This window comes from Diadema setosum, chromosome 9 (assembly GCF_964275005.1).
Source record: "Diadema setosum chromosome 9, eeDiaSeto1, whole genome shotgun sequence".
NCBI classification, from domain to species: Eukaryota; Metazoa; Echinodermata; class Echinoidea; order Diadematoida; family Diadematidae; genus Diadema; species Diadema setosum.
In genome coordinates, this window is record NC_092693.1 from 34,842,397 (window position 1) to 34,863,044 (window position 20,648).

General features: G+C 36.4%; 1 protein-coding gene across 1 annotated transcript; it reads left to right on the forward strand.

Moving 5' to 3' along the window:
• The first annotated feature begins 107 nt into the window (after positions 1 to 107).
• Positions 108 to 13,353, forward strand: LOC140232549 (protein D2-like). The gene is made up of 4 exons (XM_072312647.1): positions 108 to 546; positions 6,802 to 6,900; positions 8,996 to 9,041; positions 10,654 to 13,353. The coding sequence occupies exons 1-4, from the start codon at positions 253 to 255 to the stop codon at positions 10,848 to 10,850; spliced, it is 636 nt and encodes a 211-aa protein (XP_072168748.1). The 5' UTR covers positions 108 to 252; the 3' UTR covers positions 10,851 to 13,353.
• Positions 13,354 to 20,648: the final 7,295 nt, after the last annotated feature.

A 20,648-nucleotide genomic window follows, 5' to 3' on the forward strand; every position in this document is an offset into this window, starting at 1 on the left:
GCAAAGAGGTTTACAGGTAACCTTTAAACCTGTTTGCGCCTTGCTAGCTTTATCCGTCTGTCGCTGAACATATTGGTCGCTGCCATCGGATGGGAAGGGCTACAGTCTACCGGATACCACCCCTAGACAACCGCAGGTCATAGCTGAGCTAGCTGCAGCAGCAGCACACCCCCGCCATACTGCCCGCAGCAGCCATCCAGCCAAACAAATCGACTCACATGCTATTGCCATTGCTGCTTACAATATTCCATCATGTCTACCATGGAGAAGTGGCAAGCAACCACTGTGCTATACATAATTGTTGCATGCATCTGCAATTACGCCTCGGCAAGCACTACTTGGACCGAAAACACGTGTCACAATCATTCTAATGAGTTGGACGTGCAGTACAGAATCCCAGGTACTTCTTGCACTGCAAAATCGTCGACATCTTGTATCGGAGACGTCAACTTTTCGCCGGGTGATTTTCTTCCGCTTTCTCTCTTTCAAAATAAAAGAGGTGGACATGCTGTTCCTCCAGGTGTTAAATTTTGTCATGCCAAAGAGGTAAGGATAACTTCGATAAGGTTAAGTAATACCATTGTACTAAAAACATAAACTTCTTTACACCCTTCCGGCACTCTACTCGACAGTCATCATAAAACTAGGAGTAGGACGATTATAATGAATCCAGGCCTAACCCAAATGGCAAATCAACGGGTTATTCCACAGTCAGTTAGTGTCTAGTCTAACGTATAAAATGAGATGTCTAGATATTTCTAGTACAACGCAGAAGGTTTAAGTAAAATCTTGTCCTTTTGTCCCTCGTATTATGGGACTCTAGAATCTATAGGCCTATTTAAATGAAGGCTCGTAGTCGTAAAAAACAGAGAAAAGATCCGAGTATCCTCCCTGGATATAAAACAATCTAGGCCCTAGAGTACTATTTACTACTAGAAAAAGACCTCTAGATTTTCTAGACTGCTTGAAGTTGTATTGCAGTCGACCAGCGCTCCGATTATAAAAAAAAAACAAAAACAAAAAAAACAAAAAAAAAAAACCACACACACACACAACCCCCCCCAAACAAACTAATGACATATACTATTGTGTAGAACCCTGTAGATGGAATTGAATTTGGCCTACAGTTGATTCAGTAACCGTGTCTGAAAATGCTGTAAGAAATAGTGGTTTAAGTATTATTCAAGGTCATTCAAAGTAAGAAAAAAAAAGATTGATGATGAATTGTTAGTCTTCCAATTGTCATTCGTTAAGTCTGTAATATCCTCCAATGTTAGCTTCAATGCTATGAGTGAAGAGATGGCTACCGTAATTGCCGTAAGCAATTGACTTTTCTCAAAACAAATTTATGAATCAATCAGCGGGGTGACCGTTTGTTCCGCATCAGTCTCAAAATTTGCTCCAACTCAACTTTGCAAAGAATCCATATATAGCTTCCAGACATTTCGTTGCTGTTCCTATGCATACCGCTGACTTCTATGAATAGATTTTATTGAATGAGTTATGTTTCTCGTTTTAAATATTCTGTTCGGAACTCGAGGAATGCATATCTAGTGATGCATTCTTTTGTTCAAAATGTCTCCCTCCCGTTCGGAAGAAGTCTGGCTCTTCGTCTTTCGTGACATTACTAGTACGTGAGTGTTCACTATCGCTATCTAATGTTCTTCTTATTTAGTGGCTATGGAAATGTTTTTTTTTTTCTTTTTTTTCTGTTCATTATTTATTGGGAGGGGAAATGTGTGGCAGACGAGAATGGAAATGGAAAGAGGGAAGTCTTTGCGTGTGTACAGCAAGCCATCTCTCTATTTAGTACAATATGTGATATAAGGGCCATTCTCAGATTACAACTTTAAGTGTTCAATTCCATGTGATTAAAACCGAAAAATCAACCACAAAGTAATACATTCAAAGATGTGTTTTCGGTAACTTCAAAACCGGTCAAATACGAAACAAAAAGTGGAACATGCTAAATGATGGCCATTCATTGAGTAAAACTGAATTGAAATAGAGCATCATATATGATTTTTGATCACCAATCAGATACGTTACCGCAAATTTACATTTTTCATATGTTGAAAAACACTAGAATAAATATGCAACAGAACACTGAAACTTTTCTCGGAAGCTTTTCATAAACTACCTTTTACTCTTTCAAAGTTTGGTAACGTATCTGGCGTACCGTAAATGAATCTGTCGGTGAAGTTACAGAGCAATTTCTACTGAATGTTCTTCATTTGAACATAACTTTAATTTTTTATGGAAGCGTCATTCTATGCAGAATTGTTTTATGAACACTTTGTTTTACATAACATTATTTGTCACCGTGGGTGCCCTGAATTATACGTAACGTATCTGCTAAATCTGAAAAGCAAAAAACTGATATGCTGAATCATAGCTTCGTCTTGTAAAATAAACGTTCAAAGTTGTTGCATAGAATATGAAAGTGGCTGGGTTTTATAGAATAGAACTTTGGAGTTTATGAGCACACAACGATTTGTTTGTCAAAACATTTACAATTTTTTTCAGTATTTTGATTATGTGGTAACGTATCTGTCGGAAAACTTGGCATTAAGTTGTGAGACACTGACGCAGAAAGAAAAATCATGTGGAAGCGTTGCTCTTTTTCACCTCTCTGTCCTTTTGGTGTAAGAATATAATCCTGTAGGGATGAATTTTGACCAGATTTGATCCCCTGAAAGCACATGACCAATGAGCAAAATTCGGTCACGTATCTGTGGTAACGTGTCTGTGGTAACGTATATGGTCGATCATGTTATTATGAGAGCGATATCTACCAAATATTTCTCACTTGTACTAAACTTTAATGTTGAATCGATGCGTCATTCCGAGGAGTAATGTATAACATACAATTTGTCTGACATTAATTATCTGTCGCAGTGGGTGGCGCGAAATGTATATAACGTATCTGTCCAAATAAAAATGTAGAAAACCGATATTTCAAACATTGTACCGTATTCTCAATAAAAAGCTGTTGCACAAAAAATCTAAGTACTTGCAATGTACGAAGTATATCCTCAGGGTTTCATATACACAGGGTCATTGCATAGTCTTGTTATTTTCGCAATGCTGTAACACTAAAGAAACTGGTAACGTATCTGGCGGTGAACTTAGCGACAGGTTTCAAAAGGCTATAAAAAGAAGTCAATAAAAGTTTTGGAACTTTTCGAGTATTGTGATTAGCACAATGATATGCTCATTGTCCATGAAAATGATATTTGGAAAGTGTGTTTGTGGACGGAGAGGAGCAATAAAACATAATTCTAAAATAGCCGGCGACACTGCGTTTTGGGGGTCTTAACGAAGTTTAACAGCAAAATTTTATACAAAAAGGCAGACAACCGCATTTGATCGTGTTTATTTTTAACAAATAAAGTCCTCGTGATATATTATAAACATTTAAGTAGTATCTAATAGGTTTCAGGGAACCGCAAACTGTCATGGAATGTCGGCGACCCCAAAATTCCGTATTTGAACGCTTTTACTGAGAATGGGCCATAACACAACTTCAGTAATTATAACTACTATCGCTGATGAAATCATTTTGTCTTTTGCCAATAATTCAGAACAGTATCATTCGACCTAAACACCCCAGCACACAACACTTGGTTGTTACGAGTCGGAGACGAACACATTTCAACAAATAGCGTAAAGCTCTAAATAGCAAAAATTCCGTCTATACTGTAGCAGAACGGGCAAATTTCCAATACGAAAATAAGCACAACACACGCGACTTTACATAAAAGGAAAAGATGAAACCAAATATAAAGTTAGAGAAATTATTCCAAAAGATCATGAGATAGGATCACATGCTGGCCAGGAGATACCAAATGGGCTAATTTTGTTGGTAACAAAGTCCTATAAGCGAGTGAGGGGGTTGGAGGTTCCCATCACATGTTACGCAACCAGTGGTTGCCCTGACGGCTAGACTGACCCCCTCCCCCCCCCCCCCACAAAAAAAAGAACAAAAACCAACAACCAACTAACAAAAACGAATACAAAATGGGACCCTCCCCCCCCCCCAAAAAAAAAGAATAACGATCGCTCGACGAACTATCGAAATCAGGGGGACAATATAGCCTACATATCCCCCTTCTGGCGCCCTTGGTTTCAAAATGCAATCATTACGTTTGTATAAGGCAGCAGAAATCTCAAGAGCAAGGTATCTTCACGGAAGAAAAACCAAAATATATCGACAGTGTAGTCGCAGATTGAGTGTCGCACTCGATATACTCAACAATATTCGTGGCAGAGCAAATTAAATGTCACTCATTTTTGGAGCAACAATATTGTCGACGAAGCAAATGTCGCATATCTCTGGAGCAGCAGTAGGCGGAACAAATGGCGGGGGAGCAATTATCTCGGAGCATTTGTGACATTATTTTCGGAGCAGTTATTGTAATGTATGATTATTTCATGGGTCCCTTTCTCATGCTCACACGCCTGACAAGCTTTTCCTCACGCCAGAACACACCCCCCCGCCCGCACACACACACACACACACACACACACAACAACAACAACAAACCATGCCATATAGCGTGGGAGGGGGAACCTCCGTTTCGTCACACCCTACTCACCCCCTCCGTTACTTCTCCCTCGGGCGGCATTAACGTGTCACAAAATCTCACACCTATTTTCTGCATCGCTGGTCTCTGACCTTGACAAACAGGTATCGACATACATGTATGAATAAACTGACTCTAAAGTATTCCCAAGTGGGTTACATTTCGTTATTACATTCGAAGGTTCATGTCCAGGTATAATTTAGGGGTATAATTCCGTAGATTAAATTAACAAGGTTCCTTGTATCAAAGGTTCGTAAATAAAAAAGAAAAAAAAAGAGAAAAAAATCAGAGCAACTGTGGCATTATTTTGAAGATTCGATATTTCGAAGGTTCGATAGTCCGGTGTTGAAGTAAGGTTCATAAATCCGAAACGAATTCGTATTAAATTCCGAAGGTTCTCGTTAGTACGCACTTTTTTTTTCGGATTAATAACGAACTAAGTTTATTTTCGGATGAAATGATCAACGAACTTGCGGATTAATGACCCTTTTTCCATTTTCGGATTAAGGAACCTTCGGAACACCGAACCTTATTTCAATATCGGACTATCGAACCCATCAGATCTGGAATATTGAATCTTCGGAAAAATGCCACAAATTTACGGATTAACGAACCTGTTTCATTTTCGGATTCACGAACATCTAGCTTTATGGAATTTCTGTGTTTCGAGAGTGTTTACCCTGACCACTTTGAGGAGAGAAGCCATGGTGTATACGGACATCTTTTCAGGTTGAGATTTTCTGGGGATGTAGGGCCTAAGCATTAGGCCTACCTTTCTATAAGTACACTGTGTGGTTTGTCAGCAGCATTTGCATATATTTATGAGGAAAAATGTATTTGCTTATTTTGGTCTTAGGGCATCCTTTTGTCTCATGTCTCTGTTAGATTATAAGCAGCATATTGGGCCGAATGCATAAAACAAGCAATTGCTTCAAGCAAAAGCACAAGCTTGTCTAGCAAAAGGTCTAGCTCAAGCAATTGCTTAAATCCATACCATGCATTTAACCTTTTGCTAGTGCTTATACCTTTTGCTTGTCCCGCACAAGCAATAACAAAATTTATTGCTTGCGTTTTCAACAAAAGGGACGTCACGCCTGTGCGAACACAAGAACAAAGGCGAGTGTGGCAGCATGCATTTGAAAGGGCATGTGTGTGCAGAAACATTTCCTGACATAGCAGAAGAGCTATGAAATGCACACACAGACGCACACACACACAACTATACACACACTCGTATTACTGGCTGATTCCCACCACTGCTTACAATAGCCCGCATCTGCCAGATCGCACGTGGAGAGACGTCTCCTTGCTCTCCACCGAAGTGAGACATCCTACCTGTTTTTCATCAAATTTTACGTGCTAACCACTGGACATTCCCGTTGTTGAAATGAAAAATTTCTTACTCTACTTAAGAGTAATTTCTTGTAGATTTATACCACTCCTTCACAATTGTTGTCTTTCTTCCATGAATATGAAAATGATACTTAAAAGGGAACGTCCCAGATAAGCAAAAGCTCAAGCTCATTTTACAGAGCTTGGAAAATCGTAAGCAATTGCTAGCAAGAACTAGCAAAAGGTATGTTTTATGCATACGTTTTTAAGCAAATGCTTGGTCTCTAAGCAATTGCTTGCGGACAGCAAGCAATTGCTTGTACTTGCTAGCAAGAGCTTCTGCTCGCAAGCAATTGCTTGTTTTTATGCATACGGATTCGAGTAAAAGGCTAGCACAAGCAATTGCTAGCGTTTATGCATCCGGCCCATTATGTGTTCCTCAGCACTTTGCAAGCCCCAAACAGCATTGTTGCTCCTTATAGGTAAACATTAGTGTGTTTTGATATCCTAGTTAGTGCTTCATGTCAATATACAGCCAACTCCCGTTAAAAAGAAGTCCTCGCGACCGGCAGTTTACTCCATCGATATCGAAATTTCTTTATAGAAAATAGCCGAACAAATGAAGTAGTAATAGATACACTGTAATCATTTTTGATGCTTGAATGTTTACTTCCTTCTAACGAAATTTCGTTATTACCGTGTATGTTATAACGGGAGTATCTTCTTCATTACATTTCTTTTTTCTTCTTTTGAGTTTGTAATGCAAATAAAAGTAAACAAACGACTGCATAATGTTTAAAGAGGAACATCAGAGTAATTCAAGTCAGTGTGCAAACAATTTGATTTTTTGTCTTTCTTACTGTGATGTCTAATTTTATGTTAGGATGCCTGGTATACCCTGATGATGATCGACATTGACGCGCCATCTGCCAAGAATCCAATCAATGCTCCATGGCTCCATTGGCTTGTCGTCAACATCCTGGTCAGTTCATGCATGATTGTTCAGCTGGATCATTTCACAGATGCTATAGTCTAGCGCACAATTATTATAATAATACTGATTTTTCCTACTTTTTCTTCTCTCCCCTCCCATCCCCGGCTGGGGATGAGATGGGAGCCTGTCTGAGTCCTGTATTAATTATTCTCCCTCTCTTTTAAAGGGAGAACCAGAAGAATATTGAGACAAAGGGAAGGCTGCTGCTTTATGTAATTGTTTGGAGTCAAAAGTTTCTTTTTTAATTGTGAAAGTTGGTGTACCTTTAGAGCGTTGGACAAAGATTTACTTGAAAGCACGAGATTTTAAGGAGAGGTGAAGGCTGAGGCATTAGTTTTCTTCGATTTGTCTCCTTACGCAGTACAAATGAAATTTTTAAAATCGCAACTGCCGATTTACAATTTAACAAACGTGTCGGAAAAGATATAGCTTGTGTCGCTGCCCGGAAAGCAGTAGATAACAATTTCGATTCCCGCTGGTTCCTTTTTGCCGACATGTTTGTTAAATAAGATTGTTAAACAAAATCAGCAGTTGCAATCTTGCAAATGAATTAAACCAAGGAAGACACATTGAAGAAAATTCACACTTCAAAACTTTTGTTATACCCCCTCCACACATAGTGTGAAGGGGGTATATAGGAATCACCGCGATGTCGGTCGGTCTGTTGCAAAATCTTGCGTCACGAACTCCTCCTACAGTTTTGAAGCAATTTAAATGAAACTTTGGATAAATGATGATATTGAGGTATAGATGTGCAAGACGTGTTTTTTGTGTTTGTCGGACAATGCGTTGCCATGGTAACCATAATTTTACCAAAACCTTGTGGATTGAATAACTTCCATAGTATTTAAGCAATCAATTTCAAAATTGGTATCTATGATGATCTATAGGTGTAGTTATGCAAGACATTTTTGTGTTTGTATTTGACAAAGCGTTGCCATGGTAACTGCATGTTTTCTTCGAAATCTTGTGGAGTGAACAACTTCCACAGTTTTGAAGCAATTGAAATCAAATTTGGTAGGCGTTATGGCCTTGAGGCATAGATGTGGAACGCATGATTTTTGTGTTTGTTGGACAAAGCGTTGCCATGGTAACCATAATTTTACCAAAACCTTGTGGATTGAATAACTTCCACATCATTTAAGCAATTAAGGTCAAATTTAGTATGTATGATGATCGGGAGGTGTACAATTGTAGTTATGCAAGACACCAATGTGTTAATATAAGAAAAATGTGTTGCCATGGTAACCACTCATTTTTGTATCAAATTGAACCATTTAATCTATGAAAGTGAAATTTGGTGTGTATGATGCGACTAGTTTTGCAAAATGTCCTTTGTATTTGTATCGGACAATGCGTTGCCATGGTAACCGCATTCTTTTTAAAAATCCTGTGGAGTGAACTTCTTCCACAGTTTTCAAGCAATTGAAACCGAATTTGGTAGGCATTATGGCCCTGAGGTATAGATGTGGAACACATAATTTTTGTGTTTGTCACACAAGCCGTTGCCATGGTAACCACAATTTTACCAAAACCTTGCAGATCGAATAACTTTTCCATCATTCAAGTAATTAAAGTCAAATTTAGTATGTATCATGATCTAGAAGTGTAGTTTTGGAAGACACCAATGTGTTAGTTTAAAGAAAATGTGTTGCCATGGTAACCACTCATTTTTGTATCAAAATACACCATTCAAGCTATGAAGGTCAAATTTGGTGTGTATGATGGTCTTTTGTAGTGATGCTTGGGGAAAGCATGTTTCCATTTGCTGTAAGTTTTATACTCAGTGTCAACTCTGTAATTGTACAGTAAACTAAAATTATTCTGTTTCCAATTTGACAAATGCACAAACTTGGTATTAACGTCATTGCCCTCATGATATCACATACATGTACTATAAAGCAACACTAGGGGCTGGGGGTATTAATCACCTTCAGTGATAACTCTAGTTTTTACCTGTAGTATATCTATTTTCTACTTTCACCAGAAATGGGAAATAAGTGTTAATTGAGTATCTCACAAATTGCAGTGATATTTCAAAGCCTTGAAAGTTATATTTGATTTTGTTGTTTCATTTTGTTAGGGAGAGAACCTTATTCTTGGTGAAGCAGAAGGTGACACAAAGAAATGTGAGTAAATGTCTCGCCTGTGTACAGTCACTCCAAAGCAGGAAAGGAGATTGATCATCTAAAATTGTGACTACTATAGTAATTAGTGGACCTCATTTGCATTTTATCATGTAGGGGAAAAAATGTATGTCCCTTTAATAAGTTTGAAATTACCTACAAATAAAGCATTTCCATGAAAGATTACTGATTGCTACAGAGGTGCGCACTGAAAGACAGAAGGTAAAATGCTAGTGTAACCGTAGTCATATTTTGAATACATCATTTAGACGAGCGTGTTAATATTCATGGGTTTCCAGATCCAAAGCATGATATTTGCCAAAGCCATACAGAGGTTACACTGATCAGTGTATCCCTGTAGGTGGTGTGGTCTAACCATGTGTATCCTAAGCGTTATGTCTATTTCAACAATTACTAGACCTGGTACATGTTTAATGCAAGTAGACAGGAGTTGATCTGCCATTTTATTTGTAAAAGAAAATGTCATCCTGGAAATAAAACTCTTTAGATACAGCAAAACACAAAGCAAAACAAAACAAAACAACAATAACAACAAAACAAAAAGCAAAAAACAAAACAAAACAAAACAAAACAAAAAACAAAAACTGAAGCTTGTATAAAGAGCGTTTAGATTATATCAATGTTCTTGCGTCGGTATTATGAATGAACTGAAAGTTTGTTTTCTTTTTTCCCCCCGTTTTTTCTTGATTTCTATTTTATAGAGTGAAGTGATCGTTTATAATCCAGTAATAAAAGGAGTTTGTCATAGACTACATGCTTATGTCAGAATAAGCTCCTATTGCATGTTTTACGTCAGTCATGGATCGTATTTACATTCTTCCTACAGTATAATGTAAGTATAATCTTTTTGGTTGTTGTTTGTTTTTTACCCAATGCGTAAACTTTGATGGAAGTCCACCTTCATATACATGTGGATTGAGTGAAGGCAACAATATTAGTAGAGCGCATCAGTGAAAGTTTTGGGAAAATCGGACAATCCGTTCAAAAGTTGTGAATTTTTAAAGTATCTGCACAGTTACTGCTGGATGAGAAGACTACTACAGTGTATGATGTCACATGCGTACAACGATGTAAGGAAAATAAAAAGATAATTTCATAAAACTTTACTTTTTGAATAAAGTGCACTTTTCTTCGACTTGTCACTAATGTATGTTAAAGGTAATATTATTCCCCCTGCCTTCTGAAAGAGAGAAGTCGAGTGTTCTTTTGTTATGCGAGAAAATGAAAATATATTGAATTTTCTTTATTCTTTCTTTATATCGTTGTACACATGTGACATCACAAGCTATAGTAGTCTTCTCATCCAGCCGTGACTGAGCAGAAACTTCAAAAATTCATAACTTTTGAACGGATTGTCCGATTTTCCTCAAACTCTCACTGATGTGTTCTACTAATATAGCTACATTCACTGAAACCACATGTCTATGAAGGTGAACTTGTCCTTTAAATAACCACAAATGCAATACATTAAAATTATGTACATGTATACAAGTGCGTGTGTATGTAAATTGTATAGGCATGCCCATTTGACATTTAACAAAGGTGAAATTGTGAATTATTATAGTGATACGTTTTGTGCATTATTTTCCCCCAGTGTATGCCAACCCCACTCCACCAGCCAAGTCGGGATATCACCGCTACGAGTTCCATTTATTTCAACAAAGTGGATACTTGAACAACGTTGAAACCCCGTCGTCCCGAGCCAGATTTGACGTCAGGGGGTTTGAGAGGCGCTATGGGCTCCGTGAATTGCATGTCAAAAATTCCTTCGAAACAGAAAATGAAGGATAGATGTGAAATTGTGACTAAGGGAGCTCAAAGTTTCGTGACGCTTTTAAACTGTTGATACCAGCCTCCTTTGACAGTTTATAATGTTGCAATTTTGTTAATCTCTCATTGTTCTCGTAGCGTGTAACATTGATTGATCAAATTAATTCAGATCAGAAACGGTGGGAGATACGGCTGTGATAATTCTAATCAAACACACACACACACACACACACACCAAAAGATATTGTGTGATTGTCGAAAAGATTAACGTTGGGCATAGTGGACTGTGACCGGTAACGACTTGAGCCACTGTGTTGGTGTGATTAATCTAAAAAAGAAGGCCAAATTGACTTAGTTTGGACCTCTACAGTTAAAATGAAAATCAATCTTGTAGTGGCAGAAGGTGAATGAATTCAGTGCTAACGTGAGTGTATAAATAAACAGATATCACAGTGTTTTCTTGACCGATGTTAATTTATATTGCATATACAGTATTCTTGTTCTGAGTTCTCATCACTATTGACTTCATTACAAACAATGTTTACATTTCCGTTCCCTCATAGGTGGTTTCGAAATGAGGTTTGGATCATCGGTAAGATGTTCAGATACAGCTCTATATGTGTATAAAATGGTGATGATTGCTCATTGACAGAATAATTTGGGATGTTGAGACATTCTAATACATTTGAAAACACATACTGTAGTAATATTCCATGAGCCCGATCAATCTCCAGTATCAACGAGACAAGGTTTAGGGTTGTAATGGTCAATATTCAAACAATTGTTGGGCTCTAATGAAAATAAGTGTTTCTTGATTGATATATGATATTCAAAATGTCCATGTCGAGAGCCATTCCATTTTGCAAACAGTTTTACACTGTATTAGAGTACCTTTAAATACTGCCACGTAATATGGATCACCCCATGATTAAAACTTGCTCTGCCTCCCTCTGTGTTGGGTTTGCCCACCATGAAGATAACCTTTGCTTCTGCGTTCAGTGCTGTGGAGCATGTGTACTGCTCTAAAGTCAATATTTGTGTGTATGGAAGTCACTTGTCTCTGTGTGTATACATGTACAGCTGGAGACGGCTTCCGTGAATGTCATTGTATGGAGACCAACAGTATGTTTTCCACTCCCTCGCCATAGCTACATCTGATGATATGCTTATCTAAGACATATTCGTCAGTGGGGCATCTTATGAGTCTTTGACTTTGTCACAAAAATGAAAGTAATTTGAATGTATAGATTTAGCACATCAGTGGTAAAAATAACCTTCATGAAAAACTTGAAAAAAAAATAATGGAGACTGTCCATAATTTTTCTGAGCTGTGAAGTCTGTTGATTTGAGATTAATAGAAAGAATTTCTGTATCATAACCTTAATTTTTATTACAGCTAGGAAACATATTCATCCTACATACCCAATTACCCGTACTTTGCTCATGGTAAATTACCCGTACTTTGCTCATGGTAAATTACCCGTACTTTGCTCATGGTACAGTATGTAGCAGACTTGTAAGAATCATTATGGCACATAAATATGCACAAATTATTGTGGATACTTTCTTTCAAATCAGTATTCTGTAGTGCATTTTGCCAGATTTCTCTATTTCTTCATTCATGAGAGCTTCCTTGAGTACTACATCATGACTGTATTGAGATTCCATGTAGTATTGTCTCTTGAAATGCATGCATTTGCTTCTTTTACATTCCACTTTGTAAAGTTACATTTGTGCATTCGTTGATTTAGTCATGAATATGATAGTGAGCCAGCCATGTTGTCTTTGTGGGCTCCTAATTAATTATGTTAATGGACAAGTATTTACGAAACAGAATATAAGCCAGTTTATTTGATGTTTGTTTCAAAACTGTACAGTTTTTACAGGAAAAATTATAAATGTTATTTGGTGTATTCACAAAATGGTTTCTGATTGCTTAGCATGGCATGACATTCATTGATGTTGTTGTAGTGCGTGGTCATGCAATATAACTCTAAATTTGTAAACTGAGAACCAATGTTTGTTATATTAAATCAGTCCTTTTGTATTTACTCTACAAATACTCTGTCCTGCACCACTCTCGACTACATGCATTTCAAATGCACAAGAAACCCATGAGTATGTATGTCGCTGTAGCCTTTAGCTTCTGCAGTGATATAAGCCTGCAAATCAATAGATTATGCATTTGGCGTGCAAACAATGCAGTACATGTATAGTGCGTTCAGGGTCCCTGTGCAATAATTCAGAATCAGAAGTTGATTTGTCAAAAACTACTGTGTTCTGTTGCTCTTTCAAGATATTCATTATACATGTTTTAATGTATTCCTTATAGACATGTGTTTGTGTTGAATAATTTCCTACCTATTATAGCAAATACTCTGGGGAATTCATTATGAATGAGTGTACCGTTATGTCTATCAAATTGCATACACGTAGTTTATTATACATGTATCAAGTAATATGTGTTTTCTCTGCAAAGGTGTTCAAATAAAATTTGACATTTATGCTTATCAATCAAATGAAAGTGATGGCCAAGTGAAATCTTTACTAGATGTTTGCAACGGGGCTGACTATCTATAGGCTTGCATGAATACAATGGTGTATGTTCGTACGTGTATCTATATATGTTAAAGGGCCAGTTTACCTTTGGGAGCAGTGATTTCAAAAATGTTCAAGATATCACATTTGATGCATATGTGTAGGTCATTTGTATCACAAAACATCCTACCATATAAGATTTTCGCAATAGAGCCTAAGATAAGGAGATATCAGTGTTTTTCTCAATAAACCGTAACTGTAGACGGTTTAGTTTGGAAACATTTTTATTATAACTATTGTTCACATTTTGTGTATTTAACAACACTTAACATCGATTATACGGATTCAAATGTTTACCGTGGTTGTTTCTATCCCTAACTGACATGTTAGAACTATTTCAAAGCACTAATGCTGGGTTTTTGTTTCATCTGCAAATGGTAAATTATGCCTTTAAGGATGTCGGTCCACATTCCATACTTAAACGGAGAATACGTACAGCATAAAGTATTTAGAAGTGTCCCAAGTCCATTCACCCAGGTCAATGTGCTCTGAATATTTCTACCTGCTTCGGTACTGTTTTTTTTTCCTTATCCTCTATGGATTTCGAAATACATGTATAGCTTTTAGAGAGAACTTGAATTGGAATTTTAATTCTACATGTATTTCGTTTAGAAAACATAATATTTTGTACAAAACAAACAAGACGGGAAACGAGTATACAAACATGCAATATAATATTATATATAATTATGAAACATGGAAACTACAAACGACTATAGCGTCTCATCAGGGTAGTTTTGATTTGATTTGATTTGATTTATTTCCGCATTCAATCAGATACAAACTGAATACAAATTTCAAAAGCACAAAGACAAAGAATAGCAAGTGCAGTGAAATACGAAATCGATAACAGTAATAGATACACTTAAGTGATTGCATTGAGCAGTATATACATACGCAGAACCATGAAATAAAATATACAGTATATTTCAGTAAAAAACAGAGATAATTAAATGCAGGAGACCGCCATCGTATAAGCGATTAAGCTTGAAATGGATGGGGGCCTCATAAAAGGACTATCCAACGACACAACTCTCTTGGAGGAAATTACGTGATCAGGTGGGTGCAGTGCAGTTGCATGTGTGAGTGCAAGATGCAGTTGAAGGAAGAACATAGAGATTGGAAAAAAAAATAACAATCATTCCCCATAAGTATATGTTATCTTCACGTAATGAGTGAAAGAATACTATGATTGTATCAAATACCGCTTTAGTGAAGCTTTTAAAGAATAAATACAAAATGTAGTTTAGCAAGACTTTATGCTGTCCGGGAGATTATTCCAAAATGTCCGGACCCGAGTGTCTGATAGATATGTGTTTCACTAATAATTTGAGATTCAAAAGATGGAAATTTCTACATATACGAGTAGGGTACGAATTGACAGAAGTATTTAACCTAAACATGTTCTTGAAAGATAATCGAAGTTGATCATAGATATATTTAAACATAATTACTGCTACTTATAGTTCCCAACAAAGAGAAGGTGAAGCGATATTGTTTTACTTTCACAACATAGAACAGATAAAGGGAAAAATAGTGCGGATAGAGTCTCTAAATCTTATAATTACTTTTAATTAGACCCCAAGAGAAAAAAAAATGAATGTATAATCATCGTGTATTCCACAACGTTAAATGAAATCATCTAACAAATATATTTTGAGATTCTTCTTAAAGGTTACAGTAGTGGGAAAATTGTGTAACTATATCTGGTAAAGAATTTCACAGTGAGGATCAAGTATGTCTGAGTGTGTGCATTATACATATTTCGCGTGTTATATATCTGATCATTACATTTAACGTATCATAAAACATGTTATACTCGTACACAAGAATACTAGTATCAAACTTATTCAGTACAAATAGCATGCTAAACATTGTTCAAAGCATTCACTTTCAGAAACAGTGGCGTTGAGGGCGCTTTATAAAATAGATTTGTGCAATACCGATGGGTTTCATGACAATAATGATAATACTATCTGTACGATAAGCCAAACATAGACGATACCCACATAGTATAGGCCTATCACTAAACGTGCTAAATATCCTAATCTTCACATCAACACATCAAACTAAACATAAAACGTTATCACAACCCTTACCCGAAGACCACGGAAAAAATAAGACGGGAGCAATAGTGTCGCAGGAACAAAATACATGTACAAGTGTATTATCGTGTCACCGCGCTATAGCAGCATGCTCTTTGTAGAGGGATATTGTGTCATGTAGGTTTGAAGGATGAGTGTTTGCCCAAACAGCATTACGGTAATTCAAATGAGATTGATAAATCGCACTATTACTGTCTTTTCGCTTAGTGGCAAGTTCCTTTTTTGAACTAGAATTTGAAAAAAAAAAGTCATTCCAACAACATTTCAACTATTCACAAGTCATAATTGTTATTACATTGTAATATGAATATTAACCGTCATTCCTCTCTCTCTCTCTCTCTCTCTCTCTCTCTCTATATATATATATATATATATATATATATATATTATAGGCCTATATATCTTACAAAATCGTATTCTTCCTTTCAACATAATAAAAACTTACAATAAGAAATTTTAGTGTATATTCTTTTTGATCACAATGCACAAATCCAAGCAATGCAAATGGGGCCCACGTCTCGTTCGTGTTGACATAAGGAACGTGGGATATTTGCTGCAAAACCAATATTTCATAAGCTTGATCAATTCAACGGAAATCACCAAAACATCTGAAGGACTCTAAGACGAGGAAAGGTCTAAAATTTGAGTTTAGAATGATCATAATTATAATAACATGTCCATGGTTCCTGCGTTTTTCCAAAATTTTGAATGAAAGCAGCCATGCAAACACTGTAAGACTGTAAGCATCAGTTCGTGAGAGTTATGCGCACTATTAAAGTGTACTATATGGTCTTGAAAACAACTGAATTAGATGAAATATTTCAGAAACAGAAAGCCCAAACTTTATTAGCATTTTAGATGCATATCCCAACACCGTATATAGGGCCTATAGATACTGAAGCAACACAGTTTAGCTTTTTCTTTCCAGGGAAGAAAACCATAACTTAATTTGTAAACAAGAATATTGTACGTACAAACCAGTAAAAAAAAAAAAAAAGAAAAAAAGAAAAAAAAAAAGAATCGGTCTCAGCATCACTGGAAGAAATACGGCGATAGTACCACTACAAAATGATTTCCTTGCTACCTTTTTCCGACAACACTTCCCGTTTTGAAAATAAGAAGCTATGTACCCGTAGCCTGAAATCAGTCAATATTGTAATGCTCATTATTACAGTGGGAATTCCCAGGCCCTGTTTTCTGTAACATGACCTGTGTCCATGTGTCGTCTTCGTGCCCTCCTTTTGATGATGAGTAGATCGCTCCATGCGACGATGTAAATGTCATCCGGCTTGACTGTGCATACACAAAGAGCCAACTTTATGCACACTGCACACATTTGCACGAACATATCACGAGTAATGATGTACAGTATAATTTCATGCATACAAAAATGCACAACTACACCGCACGTTATCCCAGTGATGTAAGCTGGTTCTTTAATGAGGACGAACATGATCTTTTATGATCTTGGTGCCGCTTATTTAAAAGTCCCCTGACATTCATTTCCAGTCCTGTGGAATCCCATTTCTATGACGACGTCGTTTGCTAAAAGAAAGGTCTATACACATTACAAATTTAGGACTTGTTTGATCAAGCAATGTATCAAATATTTTTTCATAATTTCTACTTATAACCGTGTTTGTGAATAAACTGAACTTTTACCCCATAAAAAAATATTTTTGCTTTCGTGACGTGATCAACAGTAAACGTGTCTGTCTGTATTCAAACGTAAACTATCAGTCCCACTTTCCCCACAGAGATTTTCTTGATGAGTGAAAAATAAATTAATTTATGGTTAAAGTTTTGGTATAGTTTCGGTTAAGATGGGGCTTGGATCAGATTTCCAGCGATTTTTTATAATAATTTTGAAATAATGACAAATCTCTTATGGAATGTGAAAGAGCATCAGTATTTATTATAGGCCTACAATTCTAAGAGAAATCAAAAGTTTATTTGACGAAAATTGGTTTTGAAATGGCTGAGTTATCCAAAACCAGGTTTTTACCTTTATCATTCATTGGGTATCTATCATTAAAGCCTTTGTTATTGTATATACATATTTTTAGGCCTCCCCAGCAGAAAGGAAGCTAGTGGCCAAGTTTTTCCTTCATGGATTGGTCGCTAACGTATAGTACTTGGACACGTAGAATAGGCGAGTACTGATGGAATACATCTTGGCAGCTGCAACTGTTAGTCAGGTGAACATTTCAATTTTTTTTTTTTTTTGTCAATTCAAAGTTTTTTTCATTTTTCGACAAAACATGTATGTTTCACTTCCTTTGATAACAGAGAATAAGGTACTTAGAACAGAACATGGTATAATGAAAAGACTGTACAATAATTGAGGACCTTATAGTAATTATATAGTAAAAAAGAAAAAAGAAAAAGGAGTGGTCGAAATGAAGTAACATGTATTTTTTCTAAATATTTTTGAGTTCAGAGATAAGTATTGTGTATGTAAAATATAATGCAGGTATATGGACATGTGCGTAAACAACCGTTATGTGTATATATATGTATATGCATGCATGTATGTGTGTGTATGTAGCATAATCATAAGCATTAGTATAATTATTTATGTTCTGAATGCTGGCAGAAATAATTGTTCTTTGTGATAAGTGGATGTGTGTGCAGGTGTTAGTGAGAATGTGTGTGTGGATGAGAGGGTGTGTGTCTGTCTCGGGTAAGGATGTGGATGTGGTGTAGAGGGCGGGGAGGTGGTTTTTGGAGATGAGAGGGACGGTTTTCTTTTGTGGGGGGGGGGGGTAATAGTTTTGAGGGTTTGGGTATGGTGGAAAGGTGGGAACGAGGGTGGTTTTTTTTTTGTTTTTTTTTTGCTGTTGCTATCGTTCTTTTAATATAATAGAAGTTCCATTTTCTATTCTTCTATAGTGTTTGGCTAAATTGCCTACATATGCATATATATGCATATATCTTTTTTTTTTGTACTTAAAATGAAATTGTTTGGTTTATCCTATCATCTTATTTTTCTCTTTCTTGTTTGATTTCTGCCTTAAAATGAATTGAATGGTTATTCTTGTTTTATGGAATATGTCTCATACATGTATGAACATTTATGACAATTAATGTTATGTATAAGGTAACTTGTATTTCTTTTTAGACTGTTATATTTTCAAAGGAAATGGAATTAATAGAAAGATCACTGAAAACAAACAAAAAATGTATCAATGGAGGGACCCACTAAAAACACTGAGCTTGTAGAATGTGGGCCCCTCTGGAAAAGAACATCGATGGAAAGATAAATTGAAGCATCGTAAATACAAAAAAAAAAAAAGAGGAAGAAGTCTGGAAGCCCACTGAAAATTTGATTAACAGATAAATACACTTACTTTCATAGACGCGAACAAACATGAAACAAGACTAGACAATAAAACAACTACTGAAGAAAAGGCTGTACGGGACAAAACGGAATGGACAAGACTAGCAAACAGAAGACAAAGTAGCAAACAAAAACGCACAACGGAGACAGCGATCTTCTGCAGAAGCATTCCAAGAGAAACAGATGATAGTTGTGGAGAAAAAAAAATAATATTGTAACGCCTGAAATAGACGGACGTACGGACAGGAGTAACATACGGAAATTCAACTCCTAGACGCTTTTGGCAATAGCATAGATGACAACAAACATCTCCAAAAAATTACAATTAATTCTTCGAAGAGGAGACAAAGTGAGTAAGTCAGTATGTAAGAAAGAAGGCCAAATGGCTAGTTCAGTACTGTTGACAGAGTCATACGATTGCAATAGAAAGGACTTCAGTGCATCCTCTTGAAAGAACATATGGATGGGGCGTTTTTGGTATCATGATTCAAAGAATTCCAATAATTTGGGCCTACATAAATAACGGTGTTGTTAGCAAAGATCGTTCGTAAAAGAGGTAAATGGAATTCATTGGAACGCCTTGTGGGATATTCATGAAATGATTGATTTTTGAGGAACAAAGAATCAAAAATAGACGGAAGCAAATTGTTGCTATACTTGTGCATAAATTGCCCTAGATTACACAAAAACAAATCTTTAATTTTTAAGAGCTTGTTAGAGGCAAACAACATATTTGTATGAGAACGTATACAGGGGAATAACAGATGACCGGAGTGCTTTCTTTTGCAAGAGGAACAATCTTTCTAGTAAATTCTGATGTGGAAACTTTCGCCAGAGGTTGCTCTTTATATGCACTGGATTGCGGTCACAATCATGTCGTGGATGAGGAATTTCCCCGCGATATGTGTAGGCACCCTAAGTTTGTAGCTCCGTGCAACCTTCAGTGATGACATATTATTGTGTTTATTAGATGGGGTTTTCTCTTTCCCCATCTAGCGCAATAATGTATAGGATTGTTCATGCGACATGCGCAAGCAGAATTATCATTTCTCATAAGGGATTTATGGAACGCCGTATGTTGCAAATGTCGCTAAAACCTCTAATCAGATGTTTTTAAACTACAATGTGTATCAAAGTCAAAACACGAACTTAATTAATGCAAAATTACTAATCAGAGGTTTCTACATGAGCTCCAGAGATTTTTAAAACTTTGATTGGCCGAAGAAAAGCCTCTGATCAGTAGCTTTTTAAAAATGTTTTTGTCTTTAGGCTCTGAGGGAAACTTACTCATTGTATAGAGCAATTTATATTGCATTAAAAGAACGACATTACACATCTATACAGTGGAAATGGCTGAATACAGGCTGTACTGTATACGCAACATTAAATGCAAATAACGAAGGAGAAACAAAAGAAAAGATAAAGGGAAGGGGAGAGAGGGAAATTGGGAATGTAATATACCTACTAGACAAGTAGGCCTATGCAAGAAAAAGAATGATTATTTCAAGTGTGTTTATGTCATTATGTATCACAGCTGACTACAATTTTACACCGGCATACCAACAAGGTGTATGATTGAAATGTTCATGAATTATCAAAACAATATCTTTGGAGAAATGGGAGTTAACGTTTAAATACTAACATACTGCAATCTTGAGTAAAACTTGAATAAAGAGAGTTTCAGTACACACTACCGTGGTCGAGTCGTCTTAGGTGATTAGAAAGAATTTTTCCTCTTCTTCGTGTTCTATTTTGGTGTGAGTAAAATACAATGCT